Source organism: Lolium perenne, chromosome 4 (genome assembly GCF_019359855.2).
Source record: "Lolium perenne isolate Kyuss_39 chromosome 4, Kyuss_2.0, whole genome shotgun sequence".
NCBI lineage: Eukaryota > Viridiplantae > Streptophyta > Magnoliopsida > Poales > Poaceae > Lolium > Lolium perenne.
In genome coordinates this window covers 238,449,021-238,465,122 of record NC_067247.2, presented here as the reverse complement: position 1 = coordinate 238,465,122, position 16,102 = coordinate 238,449,021, and the positions used below count along the sequence as shown (strand labels likewise).

The following is a 16,102-nucleotide window of genomic DNA, read 5'->3' as shown; positions in this document are numbered from 1 at the left end:
CTTCCGAAATTAAATAGAAATTTGAATGGAATTCATAAATAATTGGTAAATAATAATAGAATATTATAGTGTGATATATACTTGAAAATTAGTAGAGAAGTTTACATCGCACCAGACATGTGTTAGGGTGCATCACGAGACTTTCTAGATTATGTGATATCTTTCCCAAGTTAGTCGTAATAGAGTTGCAAATAGATGGGCGTTGATGTTTGGTTTTATAATTAGTATAATAACATAACATGTGGGAATTTTATCGAAAAATGTCTTTGGCTCTTAGTGCTCGTGCTGTTTAAAAAATAATAGAAAATCATACATATTTATTTTTAAAAATATATAAAAATAAATCTGAACATAGTAAATGACGTAACCTACAAGCCTGTAAAAATTTAATATGATTTTTTTATATTTTAGGCTACATAAAAAAGAAAAATCTGTTGAGATTTAGAGATTTAAAATATACATATCCAGATCCACAGTTTATCATTTTTGTGTAGGCTAAAATATTGAAATTTTGCACGTTTATGAAATAATTCATTGGATACAGCATGATTTTCTATTGGGAGTTGCTTAGAACTCAATTAAAGAACATGAGTGGCTTGGACTATGGACGACTGGATTCAGCAACCCGTGGGCTGGAGCCGTTTTGTCCCCTGCCGGTCTATCAAGCCCATGCACTTCAGCCCGATAGATGTCCGTGAACCCTAAACCCACCAATCGGTCCATCGTGACCGTTCATCACCGATCTGACGGCTCCATAACGAAACCTGCATTATATAAATTCCCAGTCCGACTGGTGTGCCACGCCTCCACAGAACCCTAGCCCGTGAGCAGCCGCAGCGCCCACCCCACTTCCCCCATCTCCTCCTCCCCACAGCTGCACCGGCGGCGGCTACAGGATGGCGGAACCGGCGGCTTCCACCGCCTTGACGGTGAAGGACGTCAGCCCCCACGACTTCGTCAAGGCCTACTCCGCCCACCTCAAGCGCTCCGGCAAGGTACCTCGTTTCCCTCGGATCCTGCACCGAAGATCCAGTTCTAGGGTAGATCATGGAGTAGCCCCTTATCCTTCGTGGCCTCGTGCGTACAGCAGATGACACTTAGTATGTGCGCCCCCTTCAAATTCAGTCCATGAATACAGTATAAGAAGTAGCGACGACGATTTATGGCTTGATTTACCAATGTTGTGTTGTTTTCTGTTATGTTGGGTTGAAGTACGCAGTATAGCCCCTAAATTAAAAGTAGCGTCCTAAGAGGACCGTATTGTCTTGATCTGGCTGAGTTCATTTCACCTGCAGCTTTGTCACTTTTGCATCACTCTTCGTTTCTTACGTAGACGGACTATTTGGATTTGTACATCATGCTCGAAGATTAGTAGTGCTAGGCCGGCAATTGTGGGTTGCCCCAAATCACGTTCTGTGATGTGAATCTGAAGTTCTCCTGATTATATAAATAAATTTCGAGCATCAGCCGAAACATTTGTAATTTTAGAACCCTGAACAGTTAAATGCTATTTGGTAGTTTGTATTGAATATCAGTTTCCCTTGTTACGCTATGCCAGCATTGATCAATTACAATACTAATTCTTACATGATTGGTCTTCTGCGATAGATATGCTCTTCCTTGAGACGTTGGTATAGCTCTGAATCTAGTTTTTTGCATGTCAAGTTTTAGCTGTCATAGCTCTGAATCTGTTTTTTTTCCTTTGCATACATTTGTAGGTTAGTTCAGTTGCTAGGTTTCTTCAGGACGTATGTTCCAACTTTTGTTGCAAGAAACCACTACCATATTAACTGACATTTGCAAGCTACACACTTGTTCTTTCATGAATTTGTTGTGTGTGTTGACTAACTACCTTTATTGCACCTTCGTGCTTGTGTTTAAAATTAGTTTTCTCTTATTGTTTAGATGGAGCTCCCTGAGTGGGTTGACATCGTGAAGACTGCGAGGTTCAAGGAACTACCTCCTTATGACCCTGACTGGTACTACATCAGGGCTGGTGAGTAATCTTAACTTTATCAGTTTGGTTGCTCTATTCCTTTAATTCTTTACTACATCTCTTATTTGTTTGGTGCTTCATTCCTATTCTGCAGCCTCAATTGCAAGGAAGATCTACCTCAGGCAGGGTATCGGGGTTGGTGGCTTCCAGAAAATCTATGGTGGAAGGCAGAGGAATGGCTCACGCCCTCCTCACTTCTGCAAGAGCAGTGGTGCCCTCTCCCGCAACATCCTGCAGCAGCTCAAAAACATGGGCATCATCGACCTTGACCCCAAGGGGTGAGTCTCTCAAGTCATCTGTGTGCTTACTTTGCTTCCTAGTGTAGTTTGTGCTTACTGTAAGGCATTCTGATTATGTTTTCTGTTGTCATTGCAGTGGAAGGCTCATCACCTCGCAGGGAAGGCGTGATCTGGACCAAGTGGCTGGACGGGTTGTTGCTGTTGTTGCGGAGTAGTTTCATCTCTACAATTCCCCTGCCTGTCATGTTTGCTGGTTGAGTTGGCCAGAGTTTGTTTGCAGTTTTGAATTAGGACTTGGCCTGGCATGTTTATGAGATCTTAAAGTTGTATGCATCTAGTTATGGTATTACTATATTTCCTGAACGTCTAATGTGCAACCATTACTGTTCTAAATCAAGTGACTCTTATGATTATAGCTGTTTCTCTTGCGTTTAAGTATTTTGTGTTGATGCAGCAGAACGCAGCAGCCTATTAGATTCTGCCAAGTGGTTCTTGTGGTTAAAGGCTTATAGCTGATGTCCATATGGTGCATAGTTTTGAATATTAGTATATTTTTGTTTGCTTCTAGCAGCAAAGCGATCTGATTTGTACATTTTGCTTTTAGCAGATTATTTTTCTTATGGCGATTTGCTTTGTGCTGTAACCGAATCCTTCCAGCTAGTTAGATTTGGCTGTGCTTGATTTTGATGAAAGAAAATTTGCAGAAGTGGATATACGCAATGCAGTACCCGTTGTGTTAATTTGTACCCCTCTTTAATCCCTTTGGTTGTTCCTTTAGAGTGTCTCCCGAGATGTACCTTTCCAATTTTGGATGCATATTAGGTTTGGTCGAAGTCAAACTTTTATTAAGTTGGTCTAACTATATATGAAATTAGATTAACTTTTATAATATCAAAATTATATATATGAAAAGATATTTCATGATGATTTTAATAACAATGAGATAATGATGTAGATGTTGCTATAATTTTCTATAAATTTAATGAAACTTTACAAAGTTTGACTTTTAGCAAACATAATATATCCAAATTTGGGAGAGGGAGTAGAGCTGTGCGTATAAACCTGCTCCCTCCCTTGGAGGGAAAATAAATTCACAGGTTATACTGGAAAATTGGCTGACGAGAACGTAATCAAATTCTATACAAACTTGTCCAGGTAAGTGGTGCAAGACATATATCCTGTTTTATGGAATTTTAGTAATTTTTTGGCACTTGGGGGAGAAAAAGAAATTGCCTCCAACCGATTCTTACAGCCATTTTGGTGCCAATTTTTTGGACGTGCCTTCGGCTGCGCCACCGCCAAGCTCTGCCACCAGCCGGCGTTTTCCCACCAAATTGGGCACAAGCGAGCTGCCCTTATCGCTGCCATGGGATGCCGCCGCCTAAAGAGCTGCATCGACGTTCGGCTACGACAGTCCGACCGCTATGCCGTGGAAAATTTGTGCGACAACCTACGGTTATGGCTCGACACCTTCGACCGCCGAAGTTGGGCGAGCGTGAGTATGACGGTGCTGTGTGGGGGTATGGCTGAATCTGAGTTGAACTTTTTCGACTTGCAGAGTCGATAGAAGGTGAAGTTCCTCGCTCTCGAAGTGCATATAGTAACCCACCAAGAGGAGTGGGAACACCAACGCACAATACTGCACCTTCACGCCCACGAGTTCGACGAGGTAGCCATGGCTAGGTTTCGCCAGATGCATCCGAAGCTCGTCCAGGTCTGGATCGAGTTCTATGTTGCGTGGGATGCACATGCGAAGAAGAAGAAGAAGACATCAACAACATAGGCTAGACCCTCAAAGGTCATGGTGGAGTCGTCGAACTCCGATGTGTCAATTGGGTTGAGCTCTTCTCCTCCGGTGACAATAAAGACTGGGAGTAGTGTGCCGTATATAGTTAGTAGTATGTGGGAGTCAAGTTATATGTAGTTAGTCCATCCAAATTAATTTGAAAGTATCAAACTATGCAACATTGTATGTGTCGAATTTAATTTGATGCCTATCATCTTAAAACTTTCCGGTGCCTATTATACATAATTTAGCTACTGGAACTGTGTTGGTGCCCTAAAGCTCAAAATCAGGTGCCTAAAACTATCTTCGAGTGTCAATTATGTACCATTTATTAGTGATGCTCTTGTTTTTAACCGGCATTAGCAAGATAAATCAACTAGAGTGGGCAAAGAAGAATTACCATATCAAAGATTGGTAACCAACCAAACAGAAACCTAGATTTTGGCCAGGACAATTTATTTTGGTATGGCCGATCTACTAGTAATCATCAACACTAGTACAAATAATCTGAAAAATAATAAAAATTACAAAAAGGGTTTTGGACCATCTAGCGACGTCTACATATACTAACTTGAGACGAAGGCGCGTCGCTGTCCTCGCCCCTCTATCAACAGGACGGGCAAAAGTTGTCACAAAGAGACGCGATGTTGCCGTGCTAAGTGAAAGTGCATGGAGCCCCCATGTGTGGTTTTGGTAATTAATGACAATCCCTATGGACTAATGTTTGCATTGAGTTATATTTGTAGGAGTTGTCCATAGGCAATTCTTGAACCATATGTTGGCTTCAAGGTTGCAATAAGAAGAAATTGATGAAGGATATCAAGTGTCAAGTATGTCTTGAAGATGAAGATGAAGTGAGCCCTCAAGCTACTTCAAGACATCAACATGATGAAGAATGAAGAAATGAAGTGCAAGTTCAAGATGAGCCATCTCGAAGAGATCCTTTGCTTGAGTCTTGCCATCCATATGGTGATCATGGATATGTGAAGATGCGCCGAAGAAGAAGCTCTCCCATGGTGGATTATGGGGGAGCAATCCACATGGTGGTCATGGTTATGTGAAGATGCGCCGAAGAAGAAGCTCTCCCATGGTGGATTATGGGGGAGCAATCCACAAGACTTCGTCAAGCAAGCACAAGCAAGAAAGGCGTTCCATCTTGTTGAGGTCAAGATCGTCGTCATCGAGCTCAAGTGGAATGCGCAAGTATAAGGTTTGCTCTTGATAGGGTTTGTTTCTCACCGGTCTCATGGTGTAGTTGGAGACCGGTTTATAGTTTAGTTGCCGTACTATCAAGAGGGCTCTCGAGTGAGTAACTTGATCGTATCGTTCGGAGAGAGCTCAAACCTTTGCATCCTTGCATCATCTTTCTTGGTTGTTATTTGGACCTTATCCATGTGATGTTTTAGAGCTTGTGCTTATTCTCATGACAAGCTCTAGTTCATCGAAAACGGATTTCGCATAGATCACTTGTTGCGTTTTCGAGTTTGGTTCATCATCTTTCTTGGTTTTATTTGGATCTTATCCATGTGATGTTTTAGAGCTTGTGCTTATTCTCATGACAAGCTCTAGTTCATTGAGAATGGTTTTTCCATGGGCAACTTGTTGCATTTTCAAGATTGGAGGTTTTACCGGTATGTCTTTTTGAGATAGGTCAAACCTTTCTTCATTTGTTTCTATCCTCCTTTGCTGGACTATGATGTTTCTATGCATATTGTTGTAGAGCTCGTTGTTGTGATTTCAACGAGCCCAAGATCATCGAAATCGGAGTCCGGATGCAAAAGTTATGCCCGTTTTAGTTTTGGTGTTTCTGCAGTTTTCTTAGGCCGGATATTTTGGAAATATCCGGGCCGGATTATCCGGGCCGGATATTTCGGAAATATCCGGCCCCCCCGAAATCGTCTAAGGACCGGAAGAAAAGCAGCTCTGGATAGGGGCCGGATTTTTGGCCGGATTTTGTCCAGGTTTTGTCCCGGAGGCCGGATTATCCGGCCCCCGGATAATCCGGCCCCAACTTGGGCCGGAATATCCGGCCCTGTTTTTGCCCAAACGGCTCGATTTTCTTGGGGGTATAAATACCCCCCTTCTTCCTCCTTGGGCTGTGCTTCTCTCACTCTCTCTCCCCTCCATTGTTGAACTAGAGAAGCTTGCTCCATCTCTCAATCCCTCCATGATTCTTGCCCCCATTTGAGGGAAAAGAGAGAGGAGATCTAGATCTACATTTCTACCAATCAAATCCATCTCTTTGTGAGTGGAACTCTCTAGATCTTGATCTTGGTGTTCTTTGTGAATTCCTTTGTTCTTCCTCTCTTATTCCCCCAATAGCTTTTGTAGCTTTGTTGGAATTTGAGAGAGAAGGACTTGAGCATCTTTGTGGTGTTCTTGCCATTGCATTTGGTGCATCGGTTTGAGTTCTCCACGGTGATTCGTGGTGGTGAAAGCAAGAAGGTTGTTACTCTTGGGTTCTTGGAACCCTAGACGGACTCTAGGCCTTTGTGGCGGTTTGTTGGGAGCCTCCAATTAAGTTGTGGATGTGTGCCCCAATCTTTGTGTAAGGCCCGGTTTCCGCCTCGAAGGAAATCCCTTAGTGGAACCGTGACCTAGGCCTTTGTGGCGAGGGTCACCGGAGATTTAGGTGAGGCGCCTTCGTGGCGTTCGGTGTGTGGTGTGAGTACCGCATCTTGGGGTGAGGCCTTTGTGGCGTTGGTGTGCATCGAGCAACCACACCTCAAGGTGAGCCTCTTGTGGCGTTCGGGAGCACTAAGCAACCGCACCTCTCCACCGGAGATTAGCACTCGCAAGAGTGTGAACTCCGGGATAAATCATCGTCTCCCGCGTGCCTCGGTTATCTCTATACCCGAGCTCTTTACTTATGCACTTTACCTTGTGATAGCCATCGTGCTTGAAGTTATATATATCTTGCTATCACATACTTGCTTGTATTGCTTAGCATAAGTTGTTGGTGCACATAGGTGAACTCTTGCTTAGAATAAGTTGTTGGTGCACATAGGTGAACCATAGTATATAGGCTTTGGGCTTGACAAAGTAAACGCTAGTTTTATTCCGCATTTGTTAAGCCCATCTCGTAAAAGTTTTAAATCGCCTATTCACCCCCCTCTAGGCGACATCCGTGTCCTTTCAATTGGTATCGAGCAAGGTCTCTCATTCTTAGGCTTCACCGCCTTGAGAGTAAAGATGTCGGTTAGGGGATTAGATCACAATAACTTGTTTATATTTGATGGCACAAATTATGATCTATGGAAAATTTATGTGCTTAATATTTTGCGGGGTATTTCCCGAACATGGAGCGATTTCTTGACATGGGTTTTTCTTCTCCTAAGGATCCCCAAAATTTATCTTATGAGGAGAAGAAAAACTCTTGTCTCGATGCTCTTGCTTCTCATGTGTTTTCCATTGTTGTGAGCAATGTAGTTACTTCTTCAATCATGCCTTTTGGGAGCGCTCATGAATTATGGACAAAGCTTCGAGATAAATATGATGTGTCCAATATCATTGAGGATGATTGTATTGCTTCCACTTCCGGCCGTGATGAGTTCTCATCTTCATCCACTTCACCAAAGTGTTTCAAGACACAAGGTAATGATATGGTGAGTGGTGATGGAAATTGCAATGTTGGTATTGAGCTTACTATTGATGATCCTTCATCTATATCTCATTGCAATGGTTCATCTTTGGACTTAAACACATCTAGCACTAGAAATGATTTACATGCTTGTGTTGATAGTCCTTGCATATCATGTGTAAGTTGCTTGAAAAAATCTAATGATGATATGCTTGCATTGTCTTGTGGCCATGATAAAAATGATTCTATTTCCTCTAGTTGTTGTGTGTCTAACAATGTAGAGGAAACCAAAGATTCTATTGGTCAAGACAAGATCTTGAAAGGAGCCTCAAGTAACTCCTCATCTTTATTTCACGGTCCTCATATATGCCTTATGGCCAAGGGTTCCACGGTACCTCCTACCATGGAACCTAATATGTCTCGTGGTGATAAGAATGAGGATGAATATGAAGAAGAGGATTGGGTTGTCTCTCTACGCGATAAAGGTGAGAGTGTATTCAAGGTTCTTTACAAAGATAAAATTGCTAGCTCTCACTTCTTTGAAATCTTGACTACCGCTATTGAGAGCCAAAAACTTATTTGGATGCATGAGAACACCATTGATAAAAAGGGTGCTCTTGAACGAGAGTATGCCGATGATGTAGCATCTTTAAAGAATGATCTTGAAGAAGAACAAGAGACCGTAGCCTCTCTTGAGGAGCAACTTCAAACCCTTGAGGTGTCTCAAAATGAAATATTTGCTAAACTCACTAAAGAAAGAGACCATGCTAAAGCTAAATTAAAATTGCTTAAAAATGAAAAGTTCAAAGTTGGTGTTGGCCATGATAAACTTGTTAAGGATCTAGATGATCTAGACAAGGCCCACAAGGCCTTGGAGAGCGAACACTCTATCCTCACCAAGTCATATGAGCAACTACAAGCTTCATATTTAAAAGAGCATGCTATGTTACCTTCTCTTCTTAATATGTCTTGTGATGATGCTTGTGCTACTAACTCTACTTCTTGTGAAGCATCTATCTTGAAGGAGAATGTTGAGCTAAGGGCTCAACTTGAATTGCTAACTAGCAATTATGGGAAATTGGAAGAAAATCATGGAAAGCTTTCTAGCTCCCATGAGGATCTTCTAGCCTCCCATGATAGGCTAAAGTTAGCTCATGAGACTATCATATCGAAGGCAACACCTTGTGAGCCTCATGTGGATACTAGCACTACTACCCAAAATGCTATATTGCCATGTGCTAGTCCTAGTAATTCATCCACTCATAGTATTGCTAAATCTTGTGATGAATTATCTTCCTTGCCTTGTTGCTCTAACAATGAAGGTTCTACTTCCTCTAGTACTTGTGTTGTTACTAACCATGTAGAGGAAATCAAAGAGCTCAAGGCCCAAGTCACTTCTTTGAAGACCGACTTGGTAAAGAGTCATGAAGGGAAATGCAAACTTGACACGATGTTAAGTGTGCAACAATCCCCCAATGACAAGAGTGGACTTGGATTCAAATCCAACAACAAGAACAAGTCCAAGAACAACAACAACAAGAAGGGCCAAGTACAAGTCAAAGACCCGGCCAAGATTGTTTGCTTCAAGTGCAAAATTGAAGGGCACCATGTTAGATCTTGCCCTTTGAAGAAGAAGCAAAAAGGGAAGCGGCCTCAAGCTCAAACTCATATTCAACCTCAAGTTGAAGAAATTCCACTTCCCAAGAAGAATCAAGCCAATGCTCCCATTGTGGAGAAATCTAGTGAGAAGAAGGAGAAGAAAAGAACTTGCTACATATGCCGTGAGAAGGGCCACATCTCCTCTTTTTGCACTATTGGTACCTCATCCAACTCTATCTCCATTGATGATGTTTATTCTCTTTGTAAGGATGAGGGTGGCAATGTGTTTGCCAAATATGTTGGTGCTCAAAGTGGTGTCAAGAAAAGAACCATTTGGGTTGCCAAGCCTATTGTGACTAACCTCTTAGGACCCAACTTAGTTGGGGACCAACAATCCAAAACTTGATCAATAGGTGCTTTTTGGAGGGCATTGGAGACTTGGCTACATCATGAAGAATTAAGGGATCTTCATCATTTATATTATATCAAGCCAAGTCTTTTGATTATCTTGCTACAATCATATATCCAATGTTCCTCCTTGCGGTAACATGTTCTCAACTCATTTATATTGAAAGTTACTCGCCCCTTTGCATGTGTTAGTTTTGTTCCTAACATGTGTTTGTATATGTTGTGCTTCCTAATAGTTTTGCTTGAGAAATCAAGTCTATGAATGTTGGGTTGCACACCATGTATTTGTGTTTGTGTTGGAGCCTCTTTGCATCTTGGTGTATCTTATATGGCTCTTATGAGCGATTAATGGACAATCCCATTTTGGGGGAGTGATATTCCTTTGGGAATTTCATGATCCTAAACAATGTGTGTACATGAGGAATGTCACTTAGAATTGATATTGCAAGATTATCTAGTCGCTATGTGGTATGTCATCTTCATGAGAAATTCAAATTCTAATGTCCATTAATATCTCTACTTGGATCTTTTTGCCTCTTGTGAAAATAAATTCCTTATCACATTATGGGGAGTAATAAGCTTTGTGCATATTACAAGCCTAGAAAATGTGAACATTTGAGGTTGTGTCACATAGAATTGATACCGTAAATTATCTCTCTCCTATGTGGCATGTTTGCTCAAACAAGCTCCAATTTGCTTAAATGGCTTCATTGCTAATATCTTTGTGGATCTTATTTGTGAAAGTTTTTCTTGGCATGGTTTTTCACAACGTGTCCCTCAATACATTTTTGGAAAACCATGTGCTTCAAGTCATACTATTAATTGCTTTGCATGTTGGTATGAATACTATTAATTGCTTCGCATGTTGGTATGAATACTATTAATTGCCTTGCATGTTGGTATGACTAAATGAAGCTATCAAGAAACTATCTTTGCATGATGGTTAACTCTTATCTTTTACCATATGCTTTGTTCATTGTAAATATGATCTTATGTATACTTACAAACTACCACCGGGAAATATTTCCTAATACCTCTTATCCTAGGACAATTGGCAATCTATTATTGGGTAGAAATTTATTGATCATATTTACATTGGCTCTTGTGTTTAAATTGTCTTATTTATTGCCATGAATGTGTTGTGCTTTGACTCCCATGTGTCTTCCTTGCATCTTATGGATCTAATTTGTCTATTCAAACTTTCTTAGCATTTTAGTAGATATAGGTAGCGTGATGATCCTAGTTTTGTGCATTTAGTATTCATATGCAAAATCCTAGATAATGCACTAATCTTGGGGGAGCTCTCCTATATTTGTTAGAATGCTTAACATCTCTTGATCATTATCAAAATTTGGTTTTGGGAGACATAAATTTTCTTTTTGGTACTTTGTGCCATCATAAAAAGTATCGAGGGTTTGGTTTATTTGTTGGAACCTTGCTCTCTTGGGAGTTGGTTATCTCATTCCTTTGTGCTTAGGTTTAATTAGCTTCTTATAATGAGATAAGTCTTTGGAGTCAATCTTGTGTTGATTTGATTCTTTGATATAATTTGGACAACCATTGTCTCTTGGTTTATTTGGTGTTTTGTCCAAATTGTATCTTCCTTTGGTTCTTGAAAGTATTGTGCATGCATATTTAATATATGTATATCTTATGGCATGTGTCACTTTCTTTGATCCAATATATAGGGTAAACTCCATCAAATCCTAATTTGACTAAGATGTGCATGAAATTCAATTTCATATCTATATGCACATAGAATTGTGGAGTTTGTCCTATATGTTGTAGTGTGTCTAACTACTTCGGACCCAATTAGTTTGGGGACCATTTTGTACTTACCTTTGTGTTAGGTACAATGGATATGCATTGAATGCTTGTCTCACTCTTGGAAAGAAGTGGTGACTCAATGGTAACGTGAGGCAAGCTAGGATGATTAACGAACACATATCTACTACATCCACACCAATGCTATCTTGGTAACAAGTATCTTCTCATGCATACTTTTCTTGTATCCAACCTTATGGTTGCATCTTGGCATGAATCTCTTGATTTGCAAATGTTGTGCTTCTTGCAAAAGTCTTAATGAAACCTCTTTATTGTGAATGTGAGTAATTTGAGATGAGTGCATTTGTTGGGAAGTATTTTAAATCATGCTCATGATTCATCCATCCCAACTATGCCTATCTAGCAATTTTGTTGCATATCAATTCCTCAAGGCTCTCACATGTGCAATATAGATGAAAGTGCAAATTTAGTTACTTCTTTTGGTATCCCCGTTTGTGATACTTGTTGCCTTTCTCAAATGCATCCCAACTATCTTCTATCCCTTGTTGATATTTGTGATGTATTTTAGTTGTTTGTGGTTGAAGTTCATGAATGTACAATAAGATAAAATTGAGCCTTTGGCCATGCTATTAAGCAAAAATTCTTATTGGTATATTGCATGACTTCGTCTTGAATATCATACTATTTTTCTTGCGTATCTATTTTGTGTGTGCATGTTTCTTTGTGGATAAATATCTTTGTGATATTGCCCACTTAGAGAAACTTATACACATAAGAGATGATACATATCCTTTTGATATCTTTTTTATTTATTGCATGTTGATTGGTCATGCCAAGCAATATAATTCATTGAAGACTATGATGATGCTTTTTGCTCATCCTTGTAATAGTCTTATAATATGCTTTATCATGCCTTTCACATATCCTCTTGGTTGAGCCTTTTTTATTATGGTGCCTCTTACTTGTTGCTCAACTATTTGTTTGTTGCAAGTGTTAAGCTTATTGTTCTATCTATGATCTATTGCAAATGTTTGTGTTTTAAATGGTAATAAGGAAGTGAGGATTCCATGTTATGCATATTGTATTCAAATACAACATTTTAATTTATGCATGTACCTTGGGGAGCTTCCTCATTTGATTTAGAGCACTATCTTGTGGCGATCATTAGAGTTTGATTCACTTGGTATCTTTTTTTTTGAATGATATTATGGGAGTGATGATTCCATGTTTGTGCACTTTATACTCTAATGGAAATTGTCTAGTTTTGTGCACAAACCTTGGGGAGCTTCCTCATATTATTTAGAGCAATCTTCTTGATCTTATCATAATATCTATCTTTCTTTTTGATATCTTCTTTGTGGTTCATTTGGTTGCTTGCTTCATTTGTTGAAGCGTCTTGACTTTGTTATCTTTTTGCAATTGTTGATCCTATCTATGGTGTGATTCCTTCCGAATATTCGTAATTGGATATGTGCATTTGATTCCACTCAAATTATGAGAAATGCACACGCTATGGAGGAACTCTCACTATATTGGCCTTCTAAATTTTTCACCCATTTCGGCAATTGGTGCCAATGGGGGAGAAGTTTGGAGGGTTTAAGGGAATTTGGTTATGTCTTTGCTTTGTGCTTAAGCATGTGCTTTTATTGCATTGCATCTTGTTGCTTTGCATAGTTGAATATTTAGAGGAAACTCCACTAGGCTTTGAATGCCAATATATGCAATGAAAGTCAAGATCATTCACACATGCATATATTATGGGGGAGTTTGCTCTATATATTCAACTTATTTGTTACTTCAATTCCTTATATAAACCCTCTCAAAGAGATTGTCATCAATTACCAAAATGGGGGAGATTGAAAGTGCATGGAGCCCCCATGTGTGGTTTTGGTAATTAATGACAATCCCTATGGACTAATGTTTGCATTGAGTTATATTTGTAGGAGTTGTCCATAGGCAATTCTTGAACCATATGTTGGCTTCAAGGTTGCAATAAGAAGAAATTGATGAAGGATATCAAGTGTCAAGTATGTCTTGAAGATGAAGATGAAGTGAGCCCTCAAGCTACTTCAAGACATCAACATGATGAAGAATGAAGAAATGAAGTGCAAGTTCAAGATGAGCCATCTCGAAGAGATCCTTTGCTTGAGTCTTGCCATCCATATGGTGATCATGGATATGTGAAGATGCGCCGAAGAAGAAGCTCTCCCATGGTGGATTATGGGGGAGCAATCCACATGGTGGTCATGGTTATGTGAAGATGCGCCGAAGAAGAAGCTCTCCCATGGTGGATTATGGGGGAGCAATCCACAAGACTTCGTCAAGCAAGCACAAGCAAGAAAGGCGTTCCATCTTGTTGAGGTCAAGATCGTCGTCATCGAGCTCAAGTGGAATGCGCAAGTATAAGGTTTGCTCTTGATAGGGTTTGTTTCTCACCGGTCTCATGGTGTAGTTGGAGACCGGTTTATAGTTTAGTTGCCGTACTATCAAGAGGGCTCTCGAGTGAGTAACTTGATCGTATCGTTCGGAGAGAGCTCAAACCTTTGCATCCTTGCATCATCTTTCTTGGTTGTTATTTGGACCTTATCCATGTGATGTTTTAGAGCTTGTGCTTATTCTCATGACAAGCTCTAGTTCATCGAAAACGGAGTTTCGCATAGATCACTTGTTGCGTTTTCGAGTTTGGTTCATCATCTTTCTTGGTTTTATTTGGATCTTATCCATGTGATGTTTTAGAGCTTGTGCTTATTCTCATGACAAGCTCTAGTTCATTGAGAATGGTTTTTCCATGGGCAACTTGTTGCATTTTCAAGATTGGAGGTTTTACCGGTATGTCTTTTTGAGATAGGTCAAACCTTTCTTCATTTGTTTCTATCCTCCTTTGCTGGACTATGATGTTTCTATGCATATTGTTGTAGAGCTCGTTGTTGTGATTTCAACGAGCCCAAGATCATCGAAATCGGAGTCCGGATGCAAAAGTTATGCCCGTTTTAGTTTTGGTGTTAGCGGTTTTCTTAGGCCGGATATTTTGGAAATATCCGGGCCGGATTATCCGGGCCGGATATTTCGGAAATATCCGGCCCCCCCGAAATCGTCTAAGGACCGGAAGAAAAGCAGCTCTGGATAGGGGCCGGATTTTTGGCCGGATTTTGTCCAGGTTTTGTCCACGAGGCCGGATTATCCGGCCCCGGATAATCCGGCCCCAACTTGGGCCGGAATATCCGCCCTGTTTTGCCCAAACGGCTCGATTTTCTTGGGGGTATAAATACCCCCTTCTTCCTCCTTGGGCTGTGCTTCTCTCACTCTCTCTCCCCTCCATTGTTGAACTAGAGAAGCTTGCTCCATCTCTCAATCCCTCCATGATTCTTGCCCCCATTTGAGGGAAAAGAGAGAGGAGATCTAGATCTACATTTCTACCAATCAAATCCATCTCTTTGTGAGTGGAACTCTCTAGATCTTGATCTTGGTGTTCTTTGTGAATTCCTTTGTTCTTCCTCTCTTATTCCCCCAATAGCTTTTGTAGCTTTGTTGGAATTTGAGAGAGAAGGACTTGAGCATCTTTGTGGTGTTCTTGCCATTGCATTTGGTGCATCGGTTTGAGTTCTCCACGGTGATTCGTGGTGGTGAAAGCAAGAAGGTTGTTACTCTTGGGTTCTTGGAACCCTAGACGGACTCTAGGCCTTTGTGGCGGTTTGTTGGGAGCCTCCAATTAAGTTGTGGATGTGTGCCCCAATCTTTGTGTAAGGCCCGGTTTCCGCCTCGAAGGAAATCCCTTAGTGGAACCGTGACCTAGGCCTTTGTGGCGAGGGTCACCGGAGATTTAGGTGAGGCGCCTTCGTGGCGTTCGGTGTGTGGTGTGAGTACCGCATCTTGGGGTGAGGCCTTTGTGGCGTTGGTGTGCATCGAGCAACCACACCTCAAGGTGAGCCTCTTGTGGCGTTCGGGAGCACTAAGCAACCGCACCTCTCCACCGGAGATTAGCACTCGCAAGAGTGTGAACTCCGGGATAAATCATCGTCTCCCGCGTGCCTCGGTTATCTCTATACCCGAGCTCTTTACTTATGCACTTTACCTTGTGATAGCCATCGTGCTTGAAGTTATATATATCTTGCTATCACATACTTGCTTGTATTGCTTAGCATAAGTTGTTGGTGCACATAGGTGAACTCTTGCTTAGAATAAGTTGTTGGTGCACATAGGTGAACCATAGTATATAGGCTTTGGGCTTGACAAAGTAAACGCTAGTTTTATTCCGCATTTGTTAAGCCCATCTCGTAAAAGTTTTAAATCGCCTATTCACCCCCCCCCCTCTAGGCGACATCCGTGTCCTTTCACTAAGGCCCAAAGAATCAACCCACCACAACAGCAACCACCAGTGCCAATAATAACAACCATAGATCGAAAGAGACTAACCTAAAACTACACCAATAAAAAAACCAATTGAATCCTACAAGATCGGTTCAGATTCCAAACACTACTCCACAACACCACAACAGTAACTACTCAAAGAAAACCTTTAACTTACCTAGGTTGTTCACCATTTTCCACGACTAGCTTGATCATGGGAAACTGGAAATCTGGGATAACCTAACAGCAACTCCAATAGTACAGCTAGTTGTTTGCTACCACCTCCATACTAAGGTTTAAAGCTTAAAAAAATTCAAATGAGGTAAAGTTTGACTAAATTTTTAGAAAAATCTATAAATAAA

The 16,102-nt window shown here is 40.8% G+C and overlaps 1 protein-coding gene across 1 annotated transcript; it reads left to right on the top strand.

Annotated features, from left to right (window-relative positions):
* Positions 1-801: 801 nt before the first annotated feature.
* Positions 802-2,648, top strand: LOC127332516 (small ribosomal subunit protein eS19). The gene is made up of 4 exons (XM_051358819.2): positions 802-995; positions 1,906-1,996; positions 2,091-2,274; positions 2,372-2,648. The coding sequence occupies exons 1-4, from the start codon at positions 897-899 to the stop codon at positions 2,448-2,450; spliced, it is 453 nt and encodes a 150-aa protein (XP_051214779.1). The 5' UTR covers positions 802-896; the 3' UTR covers positions 2,451-2,648.
* Positions 2,649-16,102: the final 13,454 nt, after the last annotated feature.